The following is a 19,234-nucleotide window of genomic DNA, read 5'->3' as shown; positions in this document are numbered from 1 at the left end:
GGGGGATACAGGATGAAGTGTTTAACGGTGAAAAAACTGTGACTCAAAATAATATGGTATCCTGTCCCCACTCCAAGCCCCAAACACTCAATACAACTGTGCAATATTTAGAACCCGGTATGATGCCTTGTTGTTCTCTCCGCGAGGTAATGCTAATCGCTGTTGATAGGAGGGACAAACTGTGGCTTTACCTTGTCGTCATAAGTATGTAGGACCGTATGTGTACAAGGTAGAATGTCAACAACTGATATAATGCTTATCACGGTACTTTGTACTTAGATGTCCTTAAGTTATCTTGCTTATGTAGGTCAAGATAAGACCTTGTCAGCAGTAACCGTAATAGTCTTTGAATCCACAGCTCAAACCTTATTGTAACGGAGGCATGCATATTCAATCGAAAGGTAGTTTATGTATAGTTGTTAGTTTTCCTTTGAAGGCATAGGGTAACTATGTGAGGGATACCAGTATGATATCACCGTGTCCCCAGAGGTCTCGAGACTGCTGATGCCCAGTTGGTGACATTGTAGATGAATGCTTCAAATATTGAAGTAGGCTGTAAATGTCGATTTATAGTTTCAGTGGAAAATGAGCACACACTGTGTGAAGTATGACTGATAACTTGTTGGGCATTTTTCTCGCATGACATTACGAGACTGTCGAAAATCTCTCGTTGATTGCGTAAGGGTAGGGCGGGGCATGTGTGGTATGTGTGTCATAAGTAAAATGAACCGTCACCCACGCCTGTGGCCTACCAGCCCCCCTACATCGGGACGGGAATGTCACCTTGTGACAACAAAACACATTCTAAACATGCCTGGTCTTTCGTTGAAGAAACTTAATTACATGTACTGGAAAACTGCCCCAAAGCCTGTCATTTCTGCTGACATGGCCATTACGTGCTGTTTGGATGACGGAGTTTATGACATTGTCTGTAATGTCGCCAGTGTTGCTCCTGCTGTAGGCGACTTGAATCGCCTGACAGATCCAAATTAACTCATAGTTCCCATCGACCGGCTACAACGGACTAACTGTACGTATTGCATGAAATAACGAGAAAGTTCTTACGGGTTTTATTGAATGAAGGCTAATTACAACCCAGTCTGTAGCTGAAGTTACCGATGAAGCGTTTTGAAAAGAAGCCTAATTAGAATCCAGTCTGTAGCTGAAGTTACCGATGACGCGTTCTAAAAGGCATGTGTGTTGTTCGGTCCTACATAATATACTGAGCAGCAAAAGAAACTCTACTTTCGAAAAAAAAAAACTCTTAAAAAGTAGGCGTTCCAGTTTATGTCTTCTTTTTAAAAACTTGACAAAAAGCCAGAGTTGCGTCGCTGTTGCTGTATAATTATGAATAATGTATTGAGCAATTAGGTGCTTTTTAACTGTACATTTAGCCCACGTTGCGTTTCTTAGTTTTTTTATATATATGGAAGGCTATTTTTTGGCTAATTCTGATGAATAGTCCACCTACACAAGTGTTTCATGTAGGAAATTAGGAACCGGCCCCCAGATCGAAATGCTGATCGTAAGAAGTGACGATTTTGGATCGGGTGATCAGAATCGGTGACCTTATGGAGTCAGTGTCATTCAGTGGTAAACTCTGGCTTGACTCGTCCATACTCGATCATGTATTATGGTGTGCGGCTAGTAAAATCCAGTACGGCCAGTAAATCTCCACCGTTACTGGTCCGACAGGCTGGTGAATTGTCATGGAGTCATTTTGTAAATATATCACTCTCTCCGGCTTCTTAGGTTACAGTGCACTTTTAAATCATGCACGATTTTGGCCGGGTTAAAATGTTTATCATTTTAGCAATTTATTGATAAAATTCGTGTCTTCATTCAGATTACGGGCTAGTAACTTTGAGGCATAGCGAGCCCGACTAAAATTTGGAACCTATTTCGCACACTGTGTACAAAACGCCATTGCACGGATATTGCCGCTGTTGCATAAAAAGCGTTTAAAATGCCCTTGTTTAACGGGATAAATTTATTGAAATGCCTGAAGAATATTGATATATGCCTCACTATGTAGTTATAACTCTAGCTGTGCCATGATCTCCCGATCGCGGGTTTGGATTAAGATTGAATTTATTATTATGACCAATACAGAATTTGCTGATCTCTGGCTTGGATATGAGATCATGATCAGAACAAAACCAGTTTCCGTGAGTTGCTTCACAACAGTTTTGTCAAATTGACACCCTAAAATAACTGCAACTTTGTTCAAAGCGGCGTTTAAGAGCTAAACGTATGTGTTCAAAATTAATTCGTTGTCTGATGAATTGTTTGTGAAATGGTATTACACTACTGAGTCTGGTCAGTCTGGAGTACAGAGCAGACATAGTCATCAATGGAGGGAGTCAGCAGCATACTGTTGCAGGTGCCCGTCCTATATCTGTACTGGTTGACGTACATTGTTTACTCTCAGGTACATCTGATGTTACGTTCGGTAGCCAAATATCCATTAAACCATTCCCAAGCAGGTTAGTCGATTTGGCTTAGATAAATTCAGCTGGTTGCCACACATGCATTGTCTTAGACACTCGTTTCAGCTCGTTTCCATTGCTGTAATGGCCGTTGTCAATGTGATCGGGAACTATTTGCAGTGCTCCGCCAACACAAAAACATTCGACATGTATTATGTTTATACAGCATGTGTTCTAGACGAATCCGACAACAGCGCTTTCTCAGGAACAGAGCCTGTGTCAATACACTGCCCGACAGGAGAACACTGCAGGTTGTGTCGTCATAGACCAGCTCTCAACATATGCTGTGCGTTGCGTCGATTTAATTACGTCTTATCCTCGGCTATTTAGTGATCTCATGTACAGAGCTCAGACTTAAGACCAGGTTCTTGTCAAATCAATACGCTTCACACGTGTGTCCAATCCCAACAAACATAGCCTTTGGCGTAAAGTAGGCCCGTTGATAAGGTTTTTCCCCTGTAACTATGCCCTCTTAGTATCTCAGTGCAGGCAAGGAATGTAAGATTTAGCTTGCTATGCACTTAATTCTAGGTTATGTACCCCTAAAGGAATGGATTCAGTTGCGACTCTGTATGATAACAACCAATCCAATATGTTACGGCCTTTCTACGGTGTGACCAATGGTTTTGAATTAAGGTTTCTCAGACTGTGAAATTGAATAGACATATGGGACGCGTTTTGTTATAAAACCAAAAATACGTTCGTGATTATTGATTCCTCAAAGACCCAGTCGTTATTTACAACTCAGTGTGTTAATAACGCGAAATGTACAAAATATTTCTCATTACCCTGCTGACGTAGAGAGAGAGACATTGATCCCAGAATATCGAAATGATGCTGAAGTATTGCTCCCCTCTGGCCAAGAGGCAATGAATTCTTGACTTAGCTGCAGTATATCACATTCTGAAGTTGGCTGGGTTCCCAAATGCTGTATTTGCTTGCAGCATCAATATAGGCCAAGCTGTACTCCAGACTGACCCTCAAGATGACCACCAGGCGAACGATTCGATCGTCAAGGTCGATATCGCTACTGGCATGGTTTCCAGGTCCTCTAAGGAAACAACACACGCATCTAGTCTTTAATTCCACTCACGGGATGCCAAATCGACTCCGAGGCCCTGTTGGGTGATTCTGTCTTGATAGTGCGAATGTTGTATCATGTCGAGACCATCGGTTGCCGTGAACAGCACTCGAGAACGCCCATGAAGCAGTTTAGTCCCCATTCTTCAAATTCGGTGAACACCAATCATAGATATGGTATTTGCTTTGGGTTGCTTCAATGACTTCCCTCCTTCCATCTTAGATGAAACGAACTGATTTGAGAGCGTGGGTAAATCAATGGAACCCACAGATTTGCAGAATCAGTTTTGGGTACTGAAGTTGAAAAGCGCCTGGGCGTAATCCTTTTAGTAAGCCTGACATGAACACGGGCCGTTGCTGTCGTCGACAATTGAATTACAGACCAACCAATACTAAATATAGCATAGTGATCATGATGATGGAACGAAATCCAGGAACGCGTGTACAGGAAATATGCCACTGGTACACAATTGATGTGGAGCGTGATCTATGTCCATTGGGACGTACCTATACTGGCTTCAGTCATTTTTCAATTTCTGTTTGTATTCAAATGGAAACCCAAATGCCTTTGACACGGATTTTGACTTAAGCATGCTTCCGTGAACATACGAAGTGGCGTTGTAAATTGTCTTTCGACGAGACATTACATAACTCCCGTCCTTTGAAATTGCCTTGATGTATTGATTGGAGTGTGGAAATTCGCTATCGATGATGTTTTCACAGCCAAACGCTTTTGACGATTCATTTCATCGCAGCCCTTGGCGCCTTAAGTATCTCTATGTACGCTTGGACTGAAAAATGCCCTTAAGAGTAGTTTTGATACGCCATTTCAGTGTTTGGGCTGTTCTATGAACATTTTGTGTTTTGTATCTACGTTCAATAAACGGTAACGTTGGTAACACTTTGCTCCATTTATCCATCTGGAGGTTTCATAAGACTTTCTGACAACTTTTGAGGTGTGATTTAGTGCGATCACAGTCTTGGTTAACATCGATTGATAGATTCCAAGGATCTCATAATATAAACAGACCTCTGCATACAATTAACCTTAAATTTACAGATTCATGCAGGCGTTTGTGAGAATTGTGTTAGACTCGACATACGGAATTCTTGGTGTCACGTAACACCAGGACAAATGTATAATCTTTTAAATCTACTCTCTTCACGAGGACTGTATTTATCAAGTCTGTCTCAGAACTGCGTTTGACACTTACGTCAGTGTCTAGACAGTGACGGAAAATGAGTACTCTTTGAGGACATAAGTGGATATTGCAGACCAGCGAGAACGTTCAAACGTAACGCTCCTGATTTGAATACTGACCGCTAAGTACGATCTCTAATGCATCCGCCTGTGCGTGTAAACGATGTGCAAATATCAATCACATCCTCACTGAAACAAAAAGTTTTAATGAAAGAAGTACTGGTGAACTGAACTCATACAGATGCTAACTGCACAAGCCTTGTGTAATAACAATCAGCCCTGTTTGAGGTTATGGTGGCGATCCGGGTTGTTGTACGGCTCTTTGCGAATCAAATGGCGAAGAATGAGTGAGTTTAGTTTTACGCCGCATTCAGCAATATTCGAAGACGAACACCTGACATACATAACGGTACGATCAGTGGATGACTTACCTTGACTTCTGTTCAGAGCCTATACGCTGTAGACTGATAGTCGGCTTTGCCATCGGGGATATTAGCGATTTACTCTAAAAATGTGTATTTATATTACGTTAACGTCCATACACACAGTTTAGGCTTGATGTGGTTACATTATTACCCCAGTTCAATGGATGAGTGTGCACTATGACCCAACTTGCCTGTGAACCACGAGAAAGTTGACCTTCATATGAACAGCGCATCCCAATAGTTACCCATTCACCGTTCAACTTGTTATTCAGAACAGTGTCACTTGCCCAAGATGAGATCACGTGTCTTACATTCTTCGTTAAAATGCATGAAATAAACCTCCCAAACATGATCACCGACTCAAGAACTCTCAGCGTCCAGTTTTGTTGAAACGTCAACTGATTAATGACCTGGGCTCATGCACAGGATCACACATCACCACTTTGTCCAGGAAATAATGGAAGACTATGGAGCAAGGACGCTTTTTAAGGATGGGTCGACATAGCCAGATAGATAATCTCCTCTTGATAGTAGTTCATAAGGTTATACAAAAATACAGCTGATGCTTGCTGATTCAGACTTGTTCGTGTGCGCTAGTGAGAAGATGACCCCCCCCCCCCAAAAAAAACAAACAAAACAAAACAAAAAACAAAACAAAAAAAAACACACCAAAAAACAAAAAAACAACAAAAAAAACAACAAAAAAAAAACAACAGGCAAACAAACAAAAACAACAATATATATATAATAAAACACCATTAAAAATGGAAGATAAGAGAGACAAACATATGATGGCCATTTTAAAAAGACATTAATGTGGAAGACTCGGCAGTGTTGACATCCTCTTTCATGCTGTTCCTCATCATGATAACATAACTTAATCTCAGGGCATCGACGCTGATGCAATAGACGTGAGCCATAACCTTGCTTGAAGAAACCGAGCTTCCAGATATCGATCAAATGGGCGCTCAAGAGCTATATTTCTAAGGCTGGTCTCAATTCTGCTGTTATCAGCATATATAACAATCTACACGCCATCTATTACAAGATTTACAGCAGAATTATCTGTCCGTCATTAGCATTATTGCTGGTCAATTTAATGTTCATTTCTTGCCTGGACGCTTGGTGTGGACGAAGGAGATAAATTAGCAATATCAATGCTGGAACAGTTATTCAGATAATTGACTCAACTACTATGATAGCAGTCCAAGCGATATAAATGCATTATCACTGAATCCCATAGGAATACGCTCCAGACTAACTACGGCAATTTAAAGAGCACACGCGGGTATCAAGGGACCAGATTCATTATATACTGCTAACTGGTAAATCAAGTTCTGAGCTTAGATCCGACACAGATACTGATGCTTTGCTCAAGTGTTTTATTATATGTGTTTAGAGACGTTTGATGAAGCATATGCATTCGTTAACCAAACTGTGTATTATATGGGCTGTCGTTGTGATTAGCTATTGTGTTGTACAGTATTTCGGGATGGCGGGGTTAATGGCATGTATTTGGGATCTTACGGTACAGCCGGTCTTCGATTGTGATGGAAAGTAAAGACAAAGAGGACGTGTGTGGTTTGGGGTGATCAAGACCTAAATAGGGTACACGAGTTTGGCCCAACCTAACCTAGGAAGCATTTACAGTGGGTTACATAGGGGTGCTTAACACTGATGTTCATAATGTAGATCTTGCATATATTGTGGTCCATTTCTGTAGACATCTTTGGAACACACACTGTGTACTTGGGACAGAGAGGATTAAGCTTGGATGAATCTTTCACGTGGTTTTACCTTGAAGTGTTAAAGTATGGGTTCATTGAACCCTTACGAATATTGTACTTGTCCATGTAGATAATATGAGTGTCCTGAAAATTATTGAAATGGTGTAGTGTATATTCAGTTAAATACTTTAGAACTTGGAATGAACCAGTGGTCATGTAGACGGTAGTCATAACTTATGGTTGAAATACCAAAGACAACCCTTAGTGCCCACTCGGTTGTTTTTTATTCGTCTCTCTATACGCAGTATTTTAGGTCTGCTGCGTCCGTTCTCTTCATTTGTGCGTACTGAATGCCATGTCAAAGCTTGTCCTTCATGTTAACTTGCTTCGTATCAACGTTCCTGGTCAGAGTATCCGTGTCCACCTAGACGACATACAGCAATCAGATATGTAAAGCTGTTTTCTATTTACTTGCAGGTGTGTTGTTGCCATGTGGACACTGCCAAGGCAACGCCTTCGAGGATGACGAGGGTGACTGGAAGTCGTATGTGTCCAAATATGGCAAAGAGTACCCATCGCTTAACAACAAGCTGAGCGTTGATGCCTTTGTCGGCAATAGGAATCCCGATGCCTTTCGCCATATTGAGGAGGAGTTTGAAAAACTGAACGCTGATTCAAGTAGTCTTATACAACATTTCCAGGAGTTAGGCGCCAATGCCTCGAAAGTTTTGAAAACTGTTTATGACATGGATGAATATTTAGACAGATGGAAGGCAATACTGTATATACTTCAAAAAGTGTATGACACTAGCGTCAATGGAACCCTGCCTATTGAGAAAATGAGAAAATCTGCAGCAGGACAAATGAAATCTCTGTTCGATAGTGCTCACAAGAACCTACCAGCCTTGTTTGTTCTTATCGATTCCCAAATTCGAGGTACAGACGACCCCGAGGATGACAGTCTCTTGAGAAAGTATGTAACAAAGAAACTTGCGGACATGACGTCAACTTCAGAAAGTCCTATTAGTCTGAATCAAGCAGTGAATGACTCTGTGTCGTTTTTGAGCCAATTGATGAAGCTTCAGGTCCGAGGCGCTCTTCTGTACGACATGACGTGTGCCACAGAGGACATACGGTGCAGACAAAGGATTGTCATAATGGAACGGGATCTTCTTGCTCAGAACAATCACCTGAAGATGTGTTCCCCGATGTTGATGACAGCTTTGTTCCATAAAAAGGTTGCCAAAGATCTGTACATGTCGAAACCACTGACAAATGAAATATTGTACAATATTGAGTCACAAACGTTATCCAGCCCACAAGGGACAGTGGATCTGGCATCAGCTGAAGTGAAGGGCACCGCAGTGAAGTGTGCCAGAAGGAAGGACGTTGATGATAATCTTGCCACGTGGACGTTTGAATCAGCTCTTCCCTTTGGAAAACTTGGTTATTTCATCCGCGGGAAAAATGAGTGTTATGTAGGTTTTGATAGGTCTTTCCTAAAATATATCCAGGACGAGTTGGACGACCGCAATGCTGCTGGAGCCGAAGACGACGAGGTGCTGTTGTGTAGCCATGCCCTGAGACCCCAGGACAGAAACACGCAAACGTTTACCATTGAGCCCTCGGTGGCCAACTATTCATCGAAGTATAAGCTGAAAAATGTGCTGACCAAGAAGTATCTGATGACATCGAGAACCAATGTTTTACTCAATGATGATGTCAAGAATAGCCATGTGGTTAACCTCATCCTCAGGCATTGTGATGGACATGAATACGGGTGCCACTGGGACATCACAGAGACAATGCCTAACTGCATTGGTAATGTTCTATTCGTATTATAATGAAGTATTAATGTTTAGAGAAATTTATGTAGCTGTTGCACTGAACTAGACATTTGCTGAAAAGTGATGCGCTTGGTTAGCAAACGTTTAGTTGTATGTATGACATATAATCATGAACAGTATCCAGTAAGATGGGCTGGGTTCCCCTTCCTCTTGTTGGTCATGAGAACATAGTTCAGCATAGATCTAGGTCCCGTCTCACTGAACGATTGTAGCTCTAGGAATGCCGAATACCTGTGTCAAATAATTGTTGCGACATTCGTAGTCCTACGATCCAGATGGGAAACAGACCCATGGTGCTAAATAACTGCGATTGACCCACGTACCTGCGATATTAGCAATGGGGCGCCCAGCCAAGGGTTTATTGGCAAAGTTTTGCAGGCCACTGTGTAAAATTGCTGAATGGCAATAAGAGCACCAGTATTCTCACCTCTGTATTCATTCTTTATTTGAACAAAATAATTGATCTTATTATATCAAGAGAACACTATTTTTGTGGTCCTTAAAATACAGCCTCAGTTATCTGTTAAAAATGTTAAAAGCGAGACTGGATTTACAGATGGATTATGGGCAGTACGGAATTGTTTTCTTCCTGAGAATGAACCCGTTTTCAATGCGGCAACTATTTATTTATTTATTTATTTATTTATTTATTTATTTATTTATTTATTTATTTATTTATTTATTTATTTATTTATTTATTTATTTATTTATGTGTTTGTTTATTTAATGCTCTTAAGGGATGACAGTAAGTGTAGTTCGACAGACATCCCCTTCCGCGATAATGCTGAAAGCGGCCTAAAACCATACTCAGTCACTGAAATATGCAGTAACTTACACTGGAATACTAACTACAATCTATAGTTGCGACCTAGTGTAGTTATGGGGTCATTGCATCACCTGTGAACTAATAGTACTATTAACATTTTCTGATTTTTGTGTGTTTGTTGTTTCAGAGCACAAATCAGACAGCTTCGCCTACACGTTAATATTAAAACTGTACGTGCTCATAATGGGGGTACTCTTCATCATGCTCATTGCGTCGCTTGTGGTCGTCTGCTTGTACCGGAAGCAGATCCGCAGGGAATACCTCCAGTACCGAAGAGTCAATACACAAGACGTGATTATTCCCCCTTCTTACAGATTTCCCAGTCGGACATGACGTTTGTGATGAAACCTTTCTGACGTCATCGTGAAATCCATGGAGGGTTCATGTTAAGTGTCTCCTAAAACCCAAAGTGTATGTGTCTCGAAACATTCACAAAGTGGACCTTGCACAGGTGTTAAGTTGGGACAGGATGTAACACAGTGTGGACCAGTCTATAGCATCTATAATTCCAAGGAGCTAGGGCTATGGATGAATTCATCGGATAAATGTGTTCATTTCATGAAATCCATGACTTGTTTTAATACCATGAAGCACCACGTCTGTGAGAATCTCGTGACTGTTCCTACTCCCAACAGTAAAGACTAAGCAACTCCTTGGAGTTTTAGGACTATGGAGATACCTTACACTAAACAAGAAGGCAGTCAAATGTGATCAGTGATGTGTCTGGAGAAGTATACGGTAGTTTAGATCATATCTGACGATGGACCCTTTCAAGATGGCGGGTTTGCATTACTTGTCCTGCTGAAGCCAAACATTGAACCCAAGGCGGAAAACAGGACATCGGTTCTGTCATAATGATCACATTTTCTAATATTTGACATAATTTTTGTAATATCTTCACGTGTAATTACGACTAGTGAGCTCCAGTAGACCAGATTTGTTTCTTTTGCAAATAACAAAAAAACGCCCTGTCTTGCACCATTTAACTGCGCGGCATGAAACTAAACACTCTCACTCTTTCGTTATACCTAAACTGCAATAGATGTGGTGATTTATCCTTACTTCCTACACCTCAGTCTCATTGTTCTCATTGAAATTCTACAGTTCAAAGTTCAAACGATACCAAAATTGAAAAAAATGCATTCAGAATCTTTCAATTGGAATCGCATGCCTCACAAAACTGTAATCCAGTTAGAGTGAGCGACCGAGTTTCAGTTGTCGGTGAAAATTCCACCAAGTACTCCTTGTGAAGCCGCAGTCTTTGCTCTGTGATCGTAGACGTACACATCTGAGCAGCCACTGGAGACAAAAGTGAAAGTTTTACTTCCCAAGGAATCAAGTTCAAACAGAATGTCCAAGCGGTACCAGACACGTTGTCCTCTGTAATGATCAGCAGCGAAATGAATATTTCAGTTTCCTCTGAGTAAAATCAAATTAAAGACGCGATACTACACCCCACGGGTAAACGCTGCTTGCCTTATTCCCCTGACCTGACTGGTAAGTTGAAATTGATTCGATTGCTTCGGGATTTGTAGCCAATCGCCGTGGCGGCATTTCTCTACCCATTCTGACGTTAGTATACAGCTCTTACTGGTTTATTAATACCTCAGGTAGTCATGGGATAGCCTAGTGGTTAGAACGTTCGCTTGTTACTTCCATGACCCGAGTTCGACTCCCATGAGTACAATGTGCGAAGCCCATATCTGGTGTCGGCAGCCATGCCTTGATGGAACAGTGCTGAAAGCATCGTAAAGCCATACTCACACACTCACACATCGTATGAGAGAAATACAAACAGGCTTTAAAACCCTCTCACTCGCTTATGGAACTAACTTAGAACGTCCCTCTCTCCACAGAAAGTGGTTACATCGTCCGCTCGTTACACGGGTTGGGTTCCCGACTCAGGTACAGTGTGTGTTCCCCATTTCTAGTGTCCACCACCCTGATATTGCCAGCTGAATACTGAACGCGGCGTACAACTGCTCTCATTCACTCACATGTACAAATTGTTTAATCTCCCTCCGGTTTCACCATTCCGTTTAGTCGATGTCCACCATTCAACCGCAACACTGTCCGTCGCCGAATATGATACGATGCCCAGTGGCCGATTTACTCTGTCAGTTATGACTATAATGAGGTTTTTAAGCAACCTCAACCAGTCGTACATTTGTTCAATCATCGTATGCCTGTATAAGTATCTCCACTGATACACAGAGGATGTCATTGGAGTATTTTGATGTCAAGTACATAGACGTCAAAACCAGTCACTGTAACCATGGACTTCTATAGAAGAGCGTTCTCACACTAATGTGATATGAGCGTGAGATTTTATTTATCCGCCAACATTATTCTTCCATCTTGCTCATTTTGTACACAGTAATCACCGTTGTCTTTAATATAGACAAATAAGGCGGTAGTCTAGTGGTTAAAGCGTTCGCTCGTCAGGACGAAGACAGGACCCCCAAATGGGTACACTGTGTAGAAGTTCGTTTCTCGTGTCACTCGACGGCATATTGTTGGAATATTGCTAAAAGCTTTCAGAAACCTAAACTCACTGTATGTGTAAATACCGCTCTGAGCATGCGCAAGTGCGTAGATATGTGCACTATATAAATATCCAATAATGATTATAAAAATAGATACAGCTAATCAGCTTCTATGAGGAGCTTAAATAGAGGAAAGAGATCACCTGATGAAGTAACGGTATTCTCGAAAATTTATCTCCCATGCAAGGCGTTGGTTGTAAATTCCCTTTCCATTTCCGCCGCTTTATAGCTGGAATATTGCTGAGTGCGGCGTAAAATTAAACTCACTCACGTCCCTTTCCATTTTGTATCTAATATTTATCTATCACTTGTCTGCCAAGCATTTGTTTTGAAAAATGTTTTCATGTGGAGCCAATGAATTTGGGAAAGGACAGAGCCCTGCCTCAGGATCCGCTGGAAGCGCTCAGTGAATCTTCCACGTCAGTTAGTAGGAATCTCCCACGTCAGTTAGTGGGACCGTCATTAAGTCACCGTGATAACTCACATATCCACCATGTTATATGTTCAACATGATGTAGGAAAGGCGCCACGATACACAGTTAGGCAGTTATTTTATGAACCTTTACTCATATACCGCTCAACTGTTACACTTATATAGTAAATAATTATACTTGTTAGCAGTTTATTAAATCAGATTAATGTCCAAATTAATCTCAAACGTGGTTAGTGTATATTCTATCGTTGCATACCTAGTTTCCTTGTCACTGTAGTCGTTAGGACGGACTGTAGACTGTAAACAATTCAGTATCATGAACGTACACGATCAGGTCTCTGATATGATGTAATGACGACCTGGTCGAGCTTTCTTATTAACACTCAGCTGTGGCGTCAAGTTTGCATGATTATTTTTTGCTTCAGCTGTAGAGTATATATAGTTATTATATATATGCTAGTCATCCCATGATGTGCCAATTTGTCTTGGTGCGAAGCTGTCCCCAAAGATCAACATAAATCGAAGACGGACATCTATATACTTGACTTTTGCACACGGTCCTTCCATCACTTCCCGTTGTTGTGTATAGTGTATATAAGTCGTTCATGTACATATAGAGAGCAATTCCTTGCACAACTCCAATAGTGCACATAGTTGTAAATACTGTGTATGAATACTGTCACATGTAAAACGTACACATGATTTTTTTTCTATTTATAGGATTGATTCTTTTGGTATTACATCAATTGTTACAAGCGAGACTTTTGTCTCTTCTTGACGCCGTGGTAATGAGGTTGTGTAGAAGCAAGTATGCTTCACAGAGTTATCTCCCGTGTACTTGACTGAGGGGAAAGAAGCGGAAAACATGTCTCTTTGATATACTGCTTTGCTGTTCTTTGATACTACTTTGCTGTTTACATGTATAAAACAATGTTATTCCAATGTTATGTTTTGGACTCCAGGAATTCTTGCAATGTGAATAGGTTGAGAAATTGAAAACTTGTGAACATCTGAACACATTTGCAACCGCTATTTTTCAACTAGGACACTATTGTATTGGTGTACATCCTACTTGTTATTTAGCTCTTGGTGACATGTTTCGTAGCCTCGTTACTTTACCTGCATGGCGTCATTCGTAAGTTACGTAATCTTTACAAATAATCTCATCGCTAACTTGCATGTTACTCTCCGTGTGATGCCAAACGCACTGACAGACCCGTGCCAGTTATTATCTTACACCTGACGATATTTTCATAGACGCATGTGTTAATCCAGTGTAACATAAATACATTTCTTAAATTTAATTTTCTTAAGATGCAAGTCAAAATATGCACGTTTGTGAGGAATCGACATACCAACGATGGTATCATTTCTGTTTGATATTCCGTTGCTTAATAATCGAATGACAGTAATATTTAATCACATTATGTACGTACATAACACGTGTAGAGTGCCGTGAACGTATTAAAATGGCGGCCCATGGTAATGTGCATTGTGAGTTGATAAATGTGATGTCATTTATTAAACAGTGGTCTGAAAATCGAAATTGTGTGCACAGACCAGAGATGATTTCACATTTGCATGTCATATTTTACAGAGATCCATCCTGAACTCACTCCATGAAAATTATATATGCTGCCCTGAAATAACACGTGAGTCTATGGAAATTACGTCAAGTGAATATAAGTGGCACGAATCTGTATTTCTGCCCTTAATGCCAGGTGTAAGTTTAACATCAACGGCATAGGAAGGAACTGGAACCGATCACTTCATATTGCTCAGATGCGCTCATTTTCGGACACATTGAAGTAGAATTTCGTCTCTGTTGACGTTGAAAGGCTTGTACATATAGAAATGTGTGAAAAGAGTTTTTATTATACCATTCAAAGAAGTAGGGTATGTTGGATTTATAAACTTGATAACATGCTATTGATAAAGCCAAGGAGGAAACAGGTGGTGAAAAGAAATTAAGAGGAAATGTGACAAGTTATTCCATTACTTTGGAAATGAATGCATATATATCACCTTTTGTCATATTAATTGACACTGACTGGTGGTAAGCTCCCAAAATAGAATATCATCCACTTTTTTGCACATTGTAAGAGCTAGACGTTTATGTAAGCTTAAAGTGATAACAGCGTTTATAGATGATAACGATTTCCCTCAAGAATCCAGGTATAGTTCCATGATCTCAGTTAAGTATACAGTTAATATTGACGTTTCGGTTGTCGTTTTAGTTGTGTTACATACGCCAAACCTCTATTTTTGTACTCAACTCTTTGTTTCTCTGTGTACAATTTTACTTCCACCAACTATTAAATATTTGTACCGTATTCCATGTTTGGTGTTAATTGTATTTTTTACTCCGTAAAGGGTCCACCGACTCATTATACATTATACACTTCACATTTACATAACGACATCAATCACAGCAATGGAGTGTCATATCATGAACAGAATGTACATCAGGCAGAGTCCTCCACGTTGTCTTATGATACAAAGTTAACATTCAGTGGACCATAAACCTAATATAATACAGTAGCATCTGTCTATTATTGGCCTGTGACCGACTCATTTGTCCGGACTGGAAAGCAGTCCAGATTATAAATCTTTTATCCATTACTGTGTTCACTGCCCCCATGACTTACCTCCCTTTGTTAAGGACACCCAACAACTCGAGTCGCTCTTTCCTGTTTTTTTTTGTTTGTTTGTTTTTGTTTTTTACTTATAAACTGTATATTATTTATAATTTCACTGGAAAACGTCTGTTAACACTAATTTCTTGTGCCTCTGTAACTTTCCATGAAATACATTTTTTTCCGTCATTAACCATTGTGAGCAGAAGTAACAGAGAAGGTTTATTCAACGGGTTGTTATTTTAGTCAGCTTCAACCGGATTAGAAAGCATTGTTCTCGGAACAAGTTGATTTTAGTCTTTAATCCGTAACTGAGAGAGTCGGGATTATAAAGCACACTCTAAGGATAAATTAAGAACAATCTTGCGGGGACCCACAGAGTAGCCCAGATTAAAAAGAAAACGGATAACATAGAGTCCGGATATGACAGATTCCGCTGTAATACATTACTATTTTAGATGATGATATTAAGGATAATTTCTGTTTTGGTCACAAAAGATGTACAATGTTCAACTCAGTTCAGAGTGGAATATATGAACTGACATGGTACAATATTTAATTCACAGGAATTCGTGCCTTTTCTTTAATGCCCCAAACACAAACTTGGCTGTGCCTTAATTTACATTTGGACTAGAGCTAGTCATTAATTTACCATAATAATAAGAAGGAAAACGTGAAGAATTTCGGTACTATTGACTCCTCAAATCACTAAAGAAAGAACATTCAAGGCAAAAATCACAGTCTGTTTCGTGTGCTGGAATGATGCACATGGGACACAATCTCCCAACTCGGGATTCAGTTTTCCTTTCTACCACATTGTGATTAATACAACATAGCCTGCAAAGTTCCAATCTGTAAACTATATTGTCGACATCCGAGATTTTTTAAAACGTTGTATTTCTTAAAGGAACTGGAAAGGTCTAAACGGAATACCTAGGAATTCTATCAAGAATGTTGGTTTCCGATATCAGCACATCTTCGATGCTGTAGAAGTACCTATCTCTAACACTGCATTCAGAAATACATCCTTACACCAACACCGCATGCAGTAATACATGCTACATCATGTCGAGATTACGTTACCCTACACGGCATGCAGAAAAATCTCACACCAACACCGCATGTAAAGATACATTGTGGGGATCTCATATTACGTCATGGAGTGGTTACTAGCGGAAATATATCTCACAAACACCTTTGTTGAAGTACCGTACTACACAGAGAAGTACGTCGTACCAACACAACATGCTATGCTACTCTACGCCACAGCAACACGTCATGTCAACACTGCATGCAGGTCATCGATCCACACTACAAAACGGAATACATAAGACATCACTCAGTAATACGTCACACAGGACACTACATGCAGAAATACACCACAAAACAACATTTATCGTAAGTTATCCACTCACAGGAAAACTAACTCGACGTGCAGTAACACAGTCACACTAACACCACCAGAAATAGCACGTACGTCACACAAACTCGACATGCAGTAACACGTCACACTAACACCACGAGAAGTAGCACGTACGTCACACAAACTCGACATGCAGTAACACGTCACACTAACACCACAAGACGTAGCACGTACGTCACACAAACTCCACATGCAGTAACACGTCACACTAACACCACAAGAAATAGCACGTACGTCACACAAACTCGACATGCAGCAACACGTCACACTAACACCACAAGAAGTAGCACGTACGTCATACATACTCGACATGCAGTAACACGTCACACTAACACAACAAGAAGTAGCACTTACGTCACACAAACCCGACATGCAGTAACACAGTCACACTAACACCACAAGAAATAGCACGTACGTCACACAAACTCGACATGCAGTAACACGTCACACTAACACCTCGAGAAGTAGCACGTACGTCACACAAACTCGACATGCAGTAACACAGTCACACTAACACCACAAGAAATAGCACGTACGTCACACAAACTCGACATGCAGCAACACGTCACACTAACACCACAAGAAGTAGCACTTACGTCACACAAACTCGACATGCAGTAACACAGTCACACTAACACCACAAGAAATAGCACGTACGTCACACAAACTCGACATGCAGTAACACGTCACACTAACACCACGAGAAGTAGCACGTACGTCACACAAACTCGACATGCAGTAACACAGTCACACTAACACCACAAGAAATAGCACGTACGTCACACAAACTCGACATGCAGTAACACGTCACACTAACACCACAAGAAGTAGCACGCACGTCACACAAACTCGACATGCAGTAGCACGTACCCCTGGTACTGTAGCAAACCGGGCTTTCGTCACTCTTTTTTTATTAGCTCGGGAAAGTTTTACCTAGCATCGGACTACCGGACTAGTGGTTATTTCGAACGTTGGGCGTCACGCAAACTCCACATGCAGCAGTACGTACCCCGCATCAACTCCACATGCAGAAGTACGTATCCCGCATCAACTCCACGTGCAGCAGTACGTATCCCGCATCAACTCCACATGCAGTAGTACGTGTCCCGCATCAACTCCACACGCAGTAGTAGTACGTATCCCGCATCAACTCCACATGCAGTAGTACGTATCCCGCATCAACTCCACATGCAGTAGTACGTATCCCACATCAACTCCACACGCAATAGTACGTATCCCGCATCAACTCCACATGCAGTAGTACGTATCCCGCATCATCTCCACATGCAGTAGTAGTACGTATCCCGCATCAACTCAACATGCAGTAGTACGTATCCCGCATCATCTCCACGTGCAGTAGTACGTATCCTGCATCAACTCCACATGCAGTAGTACGTATCCCGTTTCAACTCCACATGCAGTAGTACGTATCCCGCATCAACTCCACATGCAGTAGTACGTATTCCGCATCAACTCCACATGCAGAAGTACGTATCCCGCATCAACTCCACATGCAGCAGTACGTATCCCGCATCAACTCCACATGCAGTAGTACGTATCCCGCATCAACTCCACACGCAGTAGTAGTACGTACCCCGCATCATCTCCACATGCAGTACAGCGTATCCCGCATCAACTCAACATGCAGAAGTACGTATCCCGCATCAACTCCACATGCAGTAGTACGTATCCCGCATCATCTCCACATGCAGTAGTAGTACGTATCCCGCATCAACTCCACATGCAATAGTACGTATCCCGCATCAACTCCACATGCAGTAGTACGTATCCCGCATCATCTCCACATGCAGCAGTACGTATCCCGCATCAACTCCACACGCAGTAGTAGTACGTACCCCGCATCATCTCTACACGCAGTAGTAGTACGTATCCCGCATCATCTCCACATGCAGTAGTAGTACGTATCCCGCATCATCTCCACATGCAGTAGTAGTACGTATTCCGCATCAACTCCACATGCAATAGTACGTATCCCGCATCAACTCCACATGCAATAGTACGTATCCCGCATCAACTCCACATGCAGTAGTACGTATCCCACATCAACTCCACACGCAGTAGTAGTACGTATCCCGCATCTTCTCCACATGCAGTAGAGCGTATCCCGCATCAACTCCACATGCAGTAGTACGTATCCCGCATCAACTCCACATGCAGTAGTACGTATCCCGCATCAACTCCACACGCAGTAGTAGTACGTACCCCGCATCTTCTCCACATGCAGTAGTACGTATCCCGCATCAACTCCACATGCAGTAGTACGTATTCCACATCAACTCCACATGCAATAGTACGTATCCCGCATCAACTCCACATACAGTAGTACGTATCCCGCATCATCTCCACATGCAGTAGTAGTACGTATCCCGCATCAACTCCACATGCAGTAGTACGTATCCCGCATCAACTCCACATGCAGCAGTACGTATCCCGCATCAACTCCACATGCAGTAGTACGTATCCCGCATCAACTCCACATGCAGTAGTACGTATCCCGCATCAACTCCACATGCAGTAGTATGTATCCCGTTTCAAATCCACATGCAGTAGTACGTATCCCGCATCAACTCCACATGCAGT

General features: G+C 41.4%; 1 protein-coding gene across 1 annotated transcript in view; it reads left to right on the top strand.

Moving 5' to 3' along the window:
• LOC137278010 (uncharacterized) overlaps positions 1-14,907 on the top strand; it is a 30,039-nt gene extending 15,132 nt beyond the window's left edge. The window contains exons 2-3 of the mRNA XM_067810042.1: positions 7,400-8,743; positions 9,723-14,907. Coding sequence (XP_067666143.1) covers positions 7,400-8,743; positions 9,723-9,928 — 1,550 coding nt within the window. The 3' untranslated portion in view covers positions 9,929-14,907. The remainder of the gene's footprint in view (positions 1-7,399; positions 8,744-9,722) is intronic.
• The last annotated feature ends 4,327 nt before the right edge of the window (positions 14,908-19,234 follow it).

This window comes from Haliotis asinina, chromosome 3 (assembly GCF_037392515.1).
Source record: "Haliotis asinina isolate JCU_RB_2024 chromosome 3, JCU_Hal_asi_v2, whole genome shotgun sequence".
Taxonomy (NCBI): Eukaryota; Metazoa; Mollusca; class Gastropoda; order Lepetellida; family Haliotidae; genus Haliotis; species Haliotis asinina.
The sequence above is the reverse complement of the archived record's forward strand: the minus strand, read 5'-3'. Positions and strand labels throughout refer to the sequence as shown.